At 44.4% G+C, this 13,689-nt stretch overlaps 1 protein-coding gene across 4 annotated transcripts in view; it reads right to left on the reverse strand.

The window, feature by feature from the left end:
- Positions 1-1,065: 1,065 nt before the first annotated feature.
- Cap1 (cyclase associated actin cytoskeleton regulatory protein 1) overlaps positions 1,066-13,689 on the reverse strand; it is a 26,063-nt gene continuing 13,439 nt past the window's right edge. For all 4 annotated transcript variants that reach the window (XM_031378530.1, XM_031378529.1, XM_031378528.1 and 1 more), the window contains exons 2-13: positions 13,643-13,689; positions 12,613-12,713; positions 10,879-10,956; positions 9,009-9,152; positions 8,841-8,926; positions 6,735-6,840; positions 6,147-6,324; positions 4,055-4,239; positions 3,759-3,882; positions 3,542-3,624; positions 3,087-3,230; positions 1,066-2,164 (exon numbers count right to left, since the gene is read on the reverse strand). The exon at positions 13,643-13,689 is cut by the window's right edge. In XM_031378530.1, the coding sequence (XP_031234390.1) occupies positions 2,081-2,164; positions 3,087-3,230; positions 3,542-3,624; positions 3,759-3,882; positions 4,055-4,239; positions 6,147-6,324; positions 6,735-6,840; positions 8,841-8,926; positions 9,009-9,152; positions 10,879-10,956; positions 12,613-12,713; positions 13,643-13,689 (1,360 nt within the window). In that variant the 3' untranslated portion in view covers positions 1,066-2,080. The remainder of the gene's footprint in view (positions 2,165-3,086; positions 3,231-3,541; positions 3,625-3,758; positions 3,883-4,054; positions 4,240-6,146; positions 6,325-6,734; positions 6,841-8,840; positions 8,927-9,008; positions 9,153-10,878; positions 10,957-12,612; positions 12,714-13,642) is intronic.

The following is a 13,689-nucleotide window of genomic DNA, read 5'->3' on the forward strand; positions in this document are numbered from 1 at the left end:
CTCTCATGGTTCCCGGGCCTGAGATGGTCACACAAGCAATTTCTCAACACTGCTTTGTGGGCCATGCGTCATTTCTACATCATTTTTAAGGGTGTTTTCCTGTGTAAGTGGTGCCCTCTAGTGGCACCTAGCAGTCACTCCACAAGCCTGCTACCATCAGCCCCTCAGAACTCGCCTGGCATCCCTAATCCTCAGTAACAGAATTAGTCACAAAAGGGGGAACCGCCAGTAGGGTTGCTTAGGAAAGGACATATAGTTTTTCTTTTCTCTTTTTGAGACAGGGTTTCACTCACTTTGCAACCCTAGCTGGCCTAGAATTCACTATGTAGAGCAGACTGGCCTTGAACTAATAGAGAGATCACCTGCCCCCCACCCCCTGCCTTCTGAGTGCTGGGATTAAAGGCATGCACCACCATACCCTACAACAAGGTGTGTCTTATATACCATGAGATAGGAGTGGAGAAGTGAAAACTAGGTGTGTGTTCTTGCCACTGCTCTCTTGGCTAACTGCCCTTAGTATCACAAGTGGCAAAAATGTCACTTACACCATTACAAAGAATGGGAGTAATTGTCTGAAAAGGTGGGGCTTTGACATTCCTACCCTACATCCTATTTACCAGCATACATCAAACTGCTGCTGATTTGGTTCAAGAAAATGATTGAAGAATATTATAGACTTCCTTTTCCCTTTGGAAATCAACCCATATTAAATTGATGATGACTCTGATAGTTAAACAACACTGATCCACCGTGTCCTACATCTGAGCAGGGACTCCTCCTCAGCCCCCATGCTGAAATGATCTCGGCACGTTCTGGATGATCCCTCTAGAGCACTGGTTTGGAGAAAGCACCACTAACAATGCAGAGCCCAACCACTGCCCATTCATCCTTTTCCTTTCTCAAACCTACTCAAATAAAAGGGTGAGGGTTAAGGGCAGGAAGTGGGAGGATCTGAAAATAGCTTTGAGGTTGTATTAAAAAATAATAAAGAGTAGTTTCTTATCCTTGGTGTCATTGTCAGTATTTTCACATCCCGGTACAGAAAACATCAGGTGAATAACTAAACAAGTTTGGTATTAACTTTATTCTATTTTCTGTATAACTTTAAGTACATAAAGGTTTTATTTCCACAGGCCTCAGGTAATGGGCAGAAGTCACAGGACAATCTCTCTTCCTTTCCCATAAAAAAAAAAAAGGTTGCATATTTTGGTCAGTGTGTCCTAGAGGGAGAACTGGGATTCTGCAATACTAATGCTGTGCGAGATTCTGATGTAAGTCGAGACCTAAGCAGCCGCAATGGAGGTCGTAGTCCTAGTCGGGGTCCTGCGCTGCTGAGTGACAAGCAGGAGGGGGAGTGGAGGCGATGACAGTCATCTGGCAGGGAAGAGGACGCCAGACTCCTTGGAATGCTGTGTTTCCTTTTTCCCTTTTTTTTTTAAAGTTGTCCCCATGGGAAGGGTTTAAGACTTTCTTCCTCAAACAAGGGTACTGCTACTGTCCTGCAGCTGCACGAGGGATGCCTGCTATGCTGTGCTTGATGCTGACCCAGGATGGAATGCACATGAAGGATGCTTTTAGGAAAGAAGTCTGCTTGGAATGCTGGGTGGCAATCCTTAGCTTTTGGTCAAGTGCAACCCTGGCCTCACTTGCCAATGATGAAAACCTAGGTTGGTTAGAACCTAAGAGACTCCTGGCTGCCCCCATGCGGACTGTTAGGAGAAGAGTGTGCGTTCTGGCCTTTGTCTCCAGGGTGTTTTGAACCCTCAAGGACTGTTTGTTGTAGAATGACCCCCAAAGCTGAACGCTTCAGTGCCCCAGTCTGGGCCTGAAGCTCTAAAAGCTCAGACTGTGGTGTGGCTATGCTGAGGCAGAGAAGCCGCACCTTCCGGTGGAGATCCACTGACCTGCTGTCCCGCCCGTCTCAGCCTGAGGTATATTTCAGTGAAGGCAGGTAGCTGGGCTTCTCAGAGGAGAGAAGCAGTTTAAGAGCAGAAAGGTAGAGGAAATCTAGAAAAGAACCGTCTCCATACAGACGTATCCCATGGTGTGAAGGGAGAGGGCGCAGGACCCATGCATTAGCTTATCCAGCGATTTCTGTCACTGTGGTGACCAACTTCTGTCCGTTCCACAGGGTCTTGAACTGCTCGGGGACTGGGAACTCGTTCTGCAAAAAAGAAGTAACAGGTTGATGGGGGAGCTGGAGAGATGCTTAAGAGAACAGGTTAAGAGCACTGACTGTTCTTCCAGAGGTCCTGAGTTCAAATCCCAGCAACCACATAGTGGTTCACAGCCATCTGTAATAGGATCTGATGCCCTTTTCCAGTGTGTCTGAAGAGAGTGACAGTGTATTCACACAGATTTAAAAAAATAAATGTTTTTTTAAAAATTAAAAAAAAAAAAAAAGAGCACTTGCTCTTAACTTGCACTACCCATGTGATGGCTCAGAACCATTTGTAATTCCAGTCCCAGATGACCCAGTGCCCTCCTCTGACCTTAGACCCTGGGCACACACATGGAGTGAGCCAAGCTTAACCTCCCCAGTCATGCTGCTCTGCATCTGCACTGTTCACTGTTGAGTCATCTGTGGTCCTAGACAGACTTAGCTCTAGACAACAGTCTGTTGGGGGAGTTTGGGGGAGTAGCACTTAGTGAACTAAGAAAGGCAGGAATGACCCTCCCTCTGGAGCCCCCTTCATAGACTACCTGGCTTCTGTTTATGTTGCTGGGATTTACCTGCAGAACACCAAATATTCACCAGATAGTCTTCTCTAATTCAGTAAGTATTCGGTCCTGTTCAGTAGGGAGATTCCAGTTTGCGGCCTACCTAGGTCAAGTGGTAAGACCCTAAGGGAATCCAGGCTTATTCTGTTTTTAATGTCATATTCCTCGGGGATACAGCTTAGTGGGAAAATGCTTGCCTAGCATGCACAAAGTCCTGGGTTCAATCTCCAACAGCAAAGAAACAATCCTGAGCTACATGGCTATATCTCAGCACCTAGGAGGCAGAGGCAGGATCAGCAGTGAGCTCCAGGCCAGCCCGGAATACAAGAGACACTGTGGAAGGAGAGGAAGGGAAGGAAACTTACAAAATCACCGCCTTCTGTAGGAATGAGGACGTTCATCTCAGAAGACTTGGCACTGACTATCTCACAGTCCAGGGAGTTCTTGCTCAGGTAAGCATGGCAGCCATCTGTTTTGTTAATGGAAATGGTTGGCACTTTTCCCATCACCTGCAGAAAAAAGAAAGACAACTGAGTCCCAGCACATATGAGCAGACTAGGCTGAAGAAAGTGTTCACTGTTTCAAGTGGTTACACTACTTCACAAAAGCCCCACTGCGCACCAGGTATTAGAAACTGGGGGTGGGATGGGCCAGGTCCTGGAAAGAACTCCCTTAAAGAGCCAACTTCTGCCACATCCAAAGTAGCTCAGCTTACAGGCTTTGGAGAATCAGATTCCTGCCCAAGGAACATCTGCGAGTCTGCTGTGTCTCTCAATTAATTCTTCAGGGACCAAAAGGAGAAGCCAAGACATCAAGTTACCTGAACTTTGACATCCCTACTATTGATTATCTCCACAATGCCCACCACGTCATCAAACACCAGGCCAAGCTTCTTACAGTTATCTAGAAGAAAGGAAGCAGGTCAGCCGTGGAACTGAAAAGGGCAGTAGTGTAAGAATTTACAAAGACAAGGAAAGAGGCTCCAATCCTCTCCGGCTGCAGGTCAGAACCTGCCTAGGGCAGCAAGGGAGACTCACCTACTGTAATGGAGTTAATTTTGCCCTTGATTTGCAATGTTGTGTTGACACACTTGTAGATGTAAGCCACCTGCTTCAGCTCAGTGTCATCAATCACCAGGTTGGAAACATTCTCCTGGTTTTCCTGATGAAGACACATCCCAGGATTCTTACCACAAAGTACATGTCAGCAAAACAATGCCTCATCCCCAACCTTTGTTCTCCCATCAAAAGCCAGGACCCCCGTACTCTTCAACTAAGCCCTGCTCAAAGCCTTCTTCCTGCTCCCTTCCCAAGTCCAGGCTCCTTTAACTCACCACTCTCCATTTCTTGCCTTCCAGTTCCAGCAGAGCTGGTTCCTTCTTTGTGGCTGGTTTGGGGGAGGGGCTAGTTTGGGGTTTAGGTGCAGAGAAGGGTTTGGGGCCACTCCGAACTGGACCACTCTGAGCTTTCAGGGCGGGGTTCTTGTGAGTCTTCATGTCATCAGATACATGTTTCAGGGCTGGAAGAACACACCACAGGTACCTCGCTCCTGTTCTACATAGCAGAGCTTTGGGCTGAGGCAATAAACAAGGTGCTTAGCAGACACTTCAAAGCAAGAACCCAAGCTCTTGGGAGACCATCTTGCAAAACAGCTTTGGAGAACTGCTTTTATGGTTTCTCTTGTCCTCTAAGTTATACGGTTTAATTTTAAAAAAAAAAAAAAATTGTGTGTTGAAGGTGAGGAAGGAGCAAGGATATGTAAATGCATAAAAACAGATCTAGAAAAGTATGTAATATATACACAGATGTATGAATATATACACAGATCTAGAAAAGTATATAATATATACACATATGTAATAACAGAAAGGGGAAAGTACGTCACAGTGAAGAAAATTCAGTGAAAAAAAAAAGCTAACCTTCCTAATCAAGTGTTGGCCCTTGACATTTCCTACCTATCTCTAGAATGTATTACACACACCACTGTGCTCCACTGTGACTTTCCATACACGGATAGAATGTGTTTGTTCATACTCACCCTAGTTCCTTCCCTTGCTCCCTTTCCACTCCTGCTGGCCCTTTCCTCTGCCCACAAGTCCCCTGCTACTCCATGTCTCTTCATGTGTGAGCTAGAGGAGTTTCATCAGGCAGGCTTACAGGAGCATGGGTAAGGTTATTTACTGGGTCCCTTCTGGCACTTAGCCTCTATTCATACTATTTTATTTGGTTACAGCCATACTGAGTGTTAGCAAATGTGATGTAATTAATTCATATTCAATTAAAAAAACTTTCTCATTTTAACTTTTTTTTTTCTTTTTTGAAAAGATTACACAGTTAGTAAACAGGCTGACCCAAAGTATGCCGACTGCATAAAGCAAAAATGAGTGCCAGTTTTAGCTCCACTACTGCTTCTCGTTACAATATATTTGGTTTTGGAGGCAGAAGCTGTTTTGTGAGTGGGGACAGTGAGATCCACCTTATTCCACGGGGCTGGAGATCCAAAGCTGCTCTAAGAGGTAGTAATTATATCTCCTACTGCCTTAACCACTACATGGTTCCTTTGTTGGAAAATGTGTATCCTATCAAGAGGATACACCAGTTAAGAGCCATTTCCCTTAGTGCTGAATATTTCCCTAATTACACCACTACTGGCTACTATAAATAACAGTGTACATTCTTAATCAATAAGTCAAGTTAGACTTCCACTAGTGAGGTATAGAAGTGTCTACTTTTTCTGTTATGGTAGGTTCCTATTTGGCAAACTTCCCATGTGACAAGTATACATCCTAAGAAGTTAGCAACCCAACACAATGACTTCAGAGACCAAGTGGAACCGTGCCACAGGCTCCGGGAAAACTGCCAGCACTGTGAGCTGGCTAAGGTGCCCTGTACATGCTACTTAATGACTTCACTGTCATTACCCATGTTCAATGTCTACTTCTTAAAATTACATACTTAATTATGAGTACTGTAGGGTTAGTCAGAGGACAACTTGCAGGAGTTGGATCTCTCCTTCTACCAAGTGGATCTTAAGGCTCAAACTCAAATCATCAATTAGGCTTAGTGGTGTGCACCTTTACCCACTGAGCCAGCTGCTCTTTTACTAAATAGGAGGGACTCATGCTAGTGTGCAAGTGGAGGTGAAAGGACAGACAAAGCTGTAGAGTCAGTTTTTCTTCATTTTTGTGGCTAAAAACATCTTTTTACCTGCTGAGCCATCTCATTGGCCTGTCAGTCACCAAACTTAATTCAAGTTTGATGTTCTTTGGACACCCCCAAATGAATGTTCCCACATGCAAGTAAGGGTTCTACCCCCAAATGAATGTTCCCACACGTAAGTCAGGGTTCTGTTTTAGACTAGAGTATGGTTGATGACATCTAATGGAAACCATTTGCTTTAACAAGTGCCCATGCCAAAATACTCACCATGTGTGATGCTCTCCCCCTGATTAATCTGTGCAAACAGTGCTGAGCGTGAAGCAGAGTCATCGGAGCCAGAACTGGTGGGGACTGGGGGAGGAGGCGGGCCCGGTGGGGGAGGAGGGGGGCCTGATCCCACAGAGGGTCCAGATGGCAATCCGCTCAGTTCTTTTGCCACAGGCCCCTGAACAGAAATGCCAAGAATATGGTCATACAGTCCTTATTCTCTGTACTTTTCTTTATTTGCTGTGGGCTGCATATTTATTATAGCATTTAATTTGTTAATTTGTAATAGGGAACTATCTTTGTATTTTTTAAATTTACTTTAATTTACTCTTTTATTTTAGTGTATATAATATTTTGCCTACATGCATGTGTGTGTCCAGGACAAAAGAGGGTGTTGGAATTATAGACAATTGTGAGCTGCCCTGGGGCACAAGTAATCGAACCAGGTCCTCTAACAGATCAGCCAGAGCTCTTAACTGCTGGACCATCTCCACAGAAGTCCTTTTCTGGCCTTGGTGATTTAAGTCTGAGAAGCTGGTGGATCCTATCCTGGAGAGAGGAAGAGGGAGAGAAAGAAGACTCACTAACCGTCTTGCTCCAGGCCAGGCCAGTGGTATGAAACTCCTTGATGTAAGCCTGCAGCTCCGTCCATATACTCAAGTAAGCTCTGACCCAGTCCACATGCTTCTTATCCCTGCAACAATTAAAAAAGAATTTTAGAGTATGGTAGTAACACCAGAATCCCTCTTGCCCACTGGCTCACATCCTCCTGCTGTGGCTCTGCTCAGTAGCAGCTTCCCTATTATCAAAAATACTTTTTTAATCAGTTTATTTTATGTGTATGGGTGTTTTGCCTACAAGTATATCTATATGCCATGTGTTTGCCTAATGTCCAAGGAGGCCAGGATAGGGTGTTGGATCCCCTGACTGGAGTTGGGAATCAAAGCAGGGTCCTCCCCAGGAGCAGTCAGGGTCATAACTGCTTAGCCATGTCTCTAGCCTCTCATCAGTAATGTTTTTTAAAACAGCAAGTTGGCCATGGCAGTGCACACCTTGGTTCCAGTACTTGGGAGGTAGAGGAGGTAGATCTCTGAATTCCAGGCCAGCCCAGCCTAGTCTACAGAGTGAGTTCCAGGACAGGCAGGGCTATGTAGAGAGACCCTGCTTCAAAACAAATAAGCAAACAAGCAAACAAACAAAAAACTTACCCTCTTACCCTAATTAGACCAAACTCCAGCAGAGCAGGGACACTGGGTTACATGTTTATCTTTGACAGCAGTGTTTATCAATGTTTTTGTTAGGACCAATTTTTTTTCCCCAAAATACACTACAAACAGAACCTAATAGCAAAGCTGTTAAAAACATATTTGTGTAGGAAGCCACAGTAAAACCAAGATTAGTGAAGCATTGCCATGGGACTGAGGGACTCCAGGAGTCCAGTGCCTTGTGTCAAAATATGCTCCCAACTAAAGGTGTTTCTTTAAGAGAAAACAATCAGCTGTGCAACAGTGGCACACGCCTGTACCCCCAGCACTGGGGAGGCAGAGGCAGGCGGATTTCTGAGTTCAAGGCCAGCCTGATCTACAGAGTGAGTTCCAGGACAGCCAGGGCTACAGAGAGAAACCCTGTCTCAAAAAACCAAAACTAAACAAACAAAAGAAAAGAGAGAGGGGGCAACAATCAGCATTATTATAGGAGACACACTGCATTGTTTCTAGAATAATCCTCTCTCTCAATGTTAGCTCTGTGATTACTTAGCCCAAGACCTAGTTTCTTCACCTATAAAATGACAGGGTAAATTCCAGGCATCTAGGATTTTTAAAAGTGTGTGGTATTGTGGGACACATTACACACAAATGAAGGCTTAGTTCTTACACAGCTTCAACAAATGTCTGCTGACTAATGATGTCTGGATAGTTACAGAGCTAAGTAACTATAGTCACTCCAATTCAAAATTAGTAATGGAGAAGTCATTTAGCACTAGCTTGATTATGTGGTTAGAATACAATGACTCCCTTTCTTCATACCAATATTGGCTAGGCAGCCTGTCAGTTTACCTGAACACATGAATATACAAGGTAATTTTCTCCTTAAGCCCAACTGACCCCCTTTCCATAGCTCCATTGAGACACAGCAACAGAAGAACAAAATCTGATACAAACAAGCAATTTAAAGATCTGAAGAGATAGCTACACAGTTAAGAGCAGTGGCTGCTCTTCCAGGGACACCAGGTCAATTCCTAGCACCCATATGGCATCTCACAAGATCTGTACTCCAGTTCCAAAGGATCCAAAGCTCTCTTCTGGCTTCTGAAGGCACCACACGTGCACAGTGCATAGATTTACACCCAAGCCAAAACAAACAAACAAACAAAAATACCATACACATAATATTGGATAATAATAATTCAGTAATGTTTTAAAAAGCAACATAAAGAGCATTAATCCATGTTAGCTCCAACATAACACCCCTAAACCTAGGAGGGTAAGAACTAGGAAACTAAAGAGCACCTGACATTCAGAATGGAAAAAGAAATGGAAGCAGAAATATTTCCTGTTTGCAAATGCCGTTTCTATGAGTTGGGATCTACCAAGTTTCCACGAAACAGCCTTGAGGTGAGAAAACCAACACAGAGGTCACTCCAGGAGGTAACAGCTACATTTGTCCTACCCATGAGGGAAAGGCTAGACTCACACATCTCTGTACTCCTTGAGGACTCGGTTTGTGTAAAACATGGCCGCATCATTCATCTCTTTCACAAAGGGGCCAGGTTTCATAGCCTGTGGAGGAAGAAGCAGACAGTGACAGAGAGCCTCTGCAGCCATGTCTCCTTCCCTGCTTCCACCCTCTCTTCCCTCTTACCAGAGCCACCCAGCCCAGGGCCTGGATGCTTTCACTGACAGCTGATAGATGATTAAAAAACCTGCTGCCTCGGTTCTTCTCCCGGAAGGTTATAACTTCTTGGATCTGCTCCGAGATAGGTGCCAACAAATCAGAAAGTTTATTCTAGGAGAGATGGGAGATGACTATGGTTAGTTAGTTATTTCTACATATGCAGATCAACTGGTGACTCTGAAGGCAAGCGTATCCCCTCTTCAGTTTATAGGGACAATATTCTATGTAGCCTAGAATCCAGAATACTGCCTCAGCTCCCAAGTGTTGAAATTATAACCACGTACCCAAAGCCTGGCAATGGGAGAATTTGTTATAACCTATAATGAACACGAAGGTAAACTCTGTATCCACCCCACCTTGACTCATATGGCTTAAGGTACCGCTCATATCCTTCCTCTGCATAAAGTTTCAAGCCCTGAAGAGACTTTGTACTCTGGACCTATATTCCATACCAGAAAAGCCCCTCCCTCCACTCAGGCCACTTGTCTCTTTTCTGACCTACTAACAGAAGATACGGCTTATTTCTGTTCCTTATGTTCTCTTTCTACACTTACCTAAATGCATCACAAGCTCTTAGCTTTTAGCTTCATGTGGCAGCTTTTGTAGCCTAGCTGCCACAAGCTTCTGTATCATATGTCAATATAACCAATCTTGATACCTTACCATTCCATACTGCAAACTATCTCTGGACCCATGTACGTCCTTCCTTTCCTTCCCCTTGTTTCTCTGTGAGACAGGGTTTCATGCAATCCAGGCTGTTCTTTATGTAGCTGAGGATGACTAACTCCTCCTCATTTCTCTCTCAAATGCTAGGATTAAAGGTATACTGCCAAACCTGGTGCTTGTTTTTCTGTTAACTTTTCAAAGGCCAGGGCTTTGTCTGAGTTCTCCTTTGTCCTCAATGCACCCTGAGCCACACAGCAGCTGCTGAGTAGAGATCTGGTGATTCAAATGCAGTCTGTGATGCTGCCATTCAAAGCCACTTAACAAAATGGATGAGCCTTGTGTTCCCATTTTTTGATCCTCCCTTCAAAACCAGGTTTCCTAACTATGTCAGTTCTCAGGTCCTGTGTGCATAGTCTAACAAGAAGAGTGAAAACTTCTCTAAAGTACTAATCAGTGAATGTTTGTTCCCCAAAAACCTTCATTTCCATCCAAGGGAGGAAGATAAGATCAGCCTGCAGTCTGTGGTTTTGCTAACTTCGGTCTAAAACATGACAATGTTTCAGCCACTTTATTCATCTGGGAAAGTATGAACTTGGAGAAAAGGCTGAGATAAAACACTAGTCACTCGATATTTAGATTATCTGCACTGTTTTCACAGACTTAGGCATGACAAGGATTAAGGGTTTTATTAATTTCAGCCTTAGCAGGAAGACTTTGTTTTAGCATCTTCTGCGACCAGGAAAGCCTAAGACAAGTCAATAATCTTTCCTTCTGAGAAAGCTCTCATTTCTTTAACTTAACTTTCCATATCAGGTAGCAGAAAATGTTGAAGGAAGAGTCAAGTTAAAGGGAGGGTAAAGGATGAAGGGAGTCCCAGTTTCAAAGGCTTAGTATCCCCCTCACGGCTGTGCCACCTGTCAAGCCCCAGAGCTGCCTCCGTTTCCTGACAAAAGCAGCAACGTCCCAAGGGCAACTAAAGTAATGGACAAAATGAGAGAAAACCAAAAGTCATTGGGGACTGGTAACTACCCAAGGCACAGCCCCATGGGGCACTTGAAGCTACTTCTGTGTCTGACATTACTGTGTATTACTGTAGCATGTTGTGACAGCCTCTTGGAAGTTTCTGTTTGCCCTGAGCATCAGAGCAAACTAAACTATCTAGTAAACTTACACCAGCTGGCTGCTGGCACTGAGACGCTGTAACCAGGAGAGCTCGCTCCAACTTCAGGCCTGTGTGGACCATCTCCGCCTGCAGGAAAAAACAATCTTCTGTCCATGACACATGACATGTAAGTATAACCTGAAACTTCCACATCCACAGACCCTGGAGATATCCAAGCCCTCCATGTTGTCTGCCTGATGCATTCCAGAGTTCAGGGCCTGATACCAGAATCACATTCTAACATTTGTTCCTGTTAGAACTGAAATGGAACTGAAGATAACCCACCTTAGGTGAAGGCAAGTCAGTGAGTTCATATGAAGGGATCTATCTGCTTGGGTTTTTGTTGGGGGGTAGGGGAGAAGGGGTTGGTTGGTTGTTTTTTGAGGTGCTCAGGATAGAATCCAAGGCTCTATGAATGGTACAAATACATTCTACCACTAAGGTAATAATATATCCCAGCCCCAAGTAAATTTGCTTAAATTTACTTTTATTTTTATTCATATATCTCTGTGCAGATCCCAACGTAGGCCAGCAGAGGGTGTCAGACTCCCTGAATTGGAACCCTAAATTGCTGTGAAGCACCTCAAGTGGGTGCTGGGAAGAGAGCTCAAGACATCTAGAAGAGCATCTTATTTTATTTTTTGGTATTTTGAAACAGTCTTAAAAGTGTGACATCCTCCTGCCATAGTCTCCCAAGACTAGGATGATAACAGGCAAGAGCTACCATATTGTAGCTGGATTTGTACTTTCAGAGATAAAAGTGACAAATGTTTAAAAAAAAAAAATGTTTTTCAAGGGGCTAGAGAGGGCTCAGCAGTTAAGAACACCAGCTGTTCTTCCCAGGGACTCAGAGTTGGTTCACAGTACCCATCATGGCTCACACCATCTGTTAACTCTACTTCTAGGGGATCCAATGTCCTCTTCTGGCCTCTCTGGGCACCATGCACACAACTGGTATATGGACATGCATGCAGGGAAAACACCTGGACACATAGAATTTTTTTAAAAGGTTGCTTAAATTCTTTTTCAAATGTTATAAAATTGTCTGAAGTAAAAAAATATACCGCCGTTCCCCCATCAATGGAAGGTCCCAGCACTGCTCCACAGAGCTCACCTCTAGGACACTGCCAACAGCTAGTATATAAGGGGCTCGGGATCCGTTAGAAAGATCCTAAATGTGGTTACTGTTTATAAATGATCATTCAGTGCATCAGCAAAAGGTGCCAGGCCCCAGAAGAGATGCAGAGTGTCTGTGAGTGTGGGATGCAAGTGGTGGTAACAGTGTGGGAGGCAGGGCATGAAGGGAAGTGGGAGGACAGGCATCTGTCATTGCCTACTTCATTTTCACAGGGGCTAAATGTGAAAGTAATCCATATTAGCATAACAAATAACTACCATCCACAGTTTTATAGATGCTAAGTCATGAGAGCGATTCTTTGGAATAAGCCACCCTCCACTTAGTTATATAACCTTAAGACTCCTAGGACCTTCTCCACCACAAAGATGAACCCAGCAGTATTTTAACACCAAACAAGCTTTGTCATAAAAGAAACACATAGAATATGTAGTAAAACAGGTAGCCTAGAAAGATGAACCCATTTCTGTTCCTGGACCAGTGAAGGTAGAAGAAAAGGAATCAGGAGGCTCCCAGACCTACACTGAGCTACACTGAGGGTGAGGAGATATGGAGAAAAGTTTCCAGCCCTTAAACAGGAAGGAAAAAGAAAGGCCCCACATCCTTACGTGTTTCTGCACATCTCCCCCAATCTCCTTACTCATCTTCAAGTACTCTGCCACGGGATTGGCAAGCAGCGAGTCAAATGCTTGCACATATGGAACTGCTCCTGGGGAAGGCAAACACACACAATAGGAGAGTCAGTCATGCACCAGAAGGATTAAAAAAAGAGACACTGAATGATGTGTACTGGCACTTATGTGGTCATCAGAGGACAACTCAAGTACTGGTCCTTTCTGCCTTCTACTTTGACGCAGCATCCCTTCCTGTTCACTACCACACACACCTGGCTAAGTAACCCATGAGGTTCCAGGAATCTCCTGTCCTTGCCTCCCATCTCGACACAGGAGCACTGGGATTATAGACACATGCTACTGTGTTCAGCATTAAGAGGGTTCTGTGGATCTGAATTCGTCCTCAAGCTTGTACGGCAAGCACTTAACTGGATAAGCCATGTTCCCAGACAGAAGATGTTTCTTGAAAGTGGTGAGCCAATGAGACACAGTGCACAGAAAACTAGAGCAGGAGTCGGGCAGAGCTCTGTCTCTAAGCTCATCACTAACTGAATCTGTGACACCTTTACTCTCTGGGCTTAATGTTCTTCATCTATAAATTGAGAACAAACATGAAAATCCTCCAAGATCCCTTTCATCTCTAACATTCTGTGTTTGGCTAGTGTACAGGCAACATGCATAATTGGCCAAATCAGTTAGAAAGAAAAGACTAGTATCACTTGTCACTTGACAGAATGACTAGAGTCATTCTGCTAAAGAAAGGACAGGAAACATCACACAAGCAGGAAGTTCTTGCGTTAAAATTACTTAACCACAGGGAGGTCTGTACCAAGTCACTTCCTTCCTTATCTGTTCACAGGAGATGAGCTACCTACATTAAGTCTGGGAGGTGAGCTCAAAGAAAAACTAGGCCAGGATCACACAGAGCACCCCACTGGGGGATCACACAGAGCACCCCACTGGGGGATCACACAGAGCACCCCACTGGGGCATCACACAGAGCACCCTACTGGGTCTTGCTTACCCTTTGAAAGACTGTCTCCAAATCCACAGTGCATGTCAGAAGTATGT

Source organism: Mastomys coucha, unplaced genomic scaffold, assembly GCF_008632895.1.
Source record: "Mastomys coucha isolate ucsf_1 unplaced genomic scaffold, UCSF_Mcou_1 pScaffold18, whole genome shotgun sequence".
Taxonomy (NCBI): domain Eukaryota; kingdom Metazoa; phylum Chordata; class Mammalia; order Rodentia; family Muridae; genus Mastomys; species Mastomys coucha.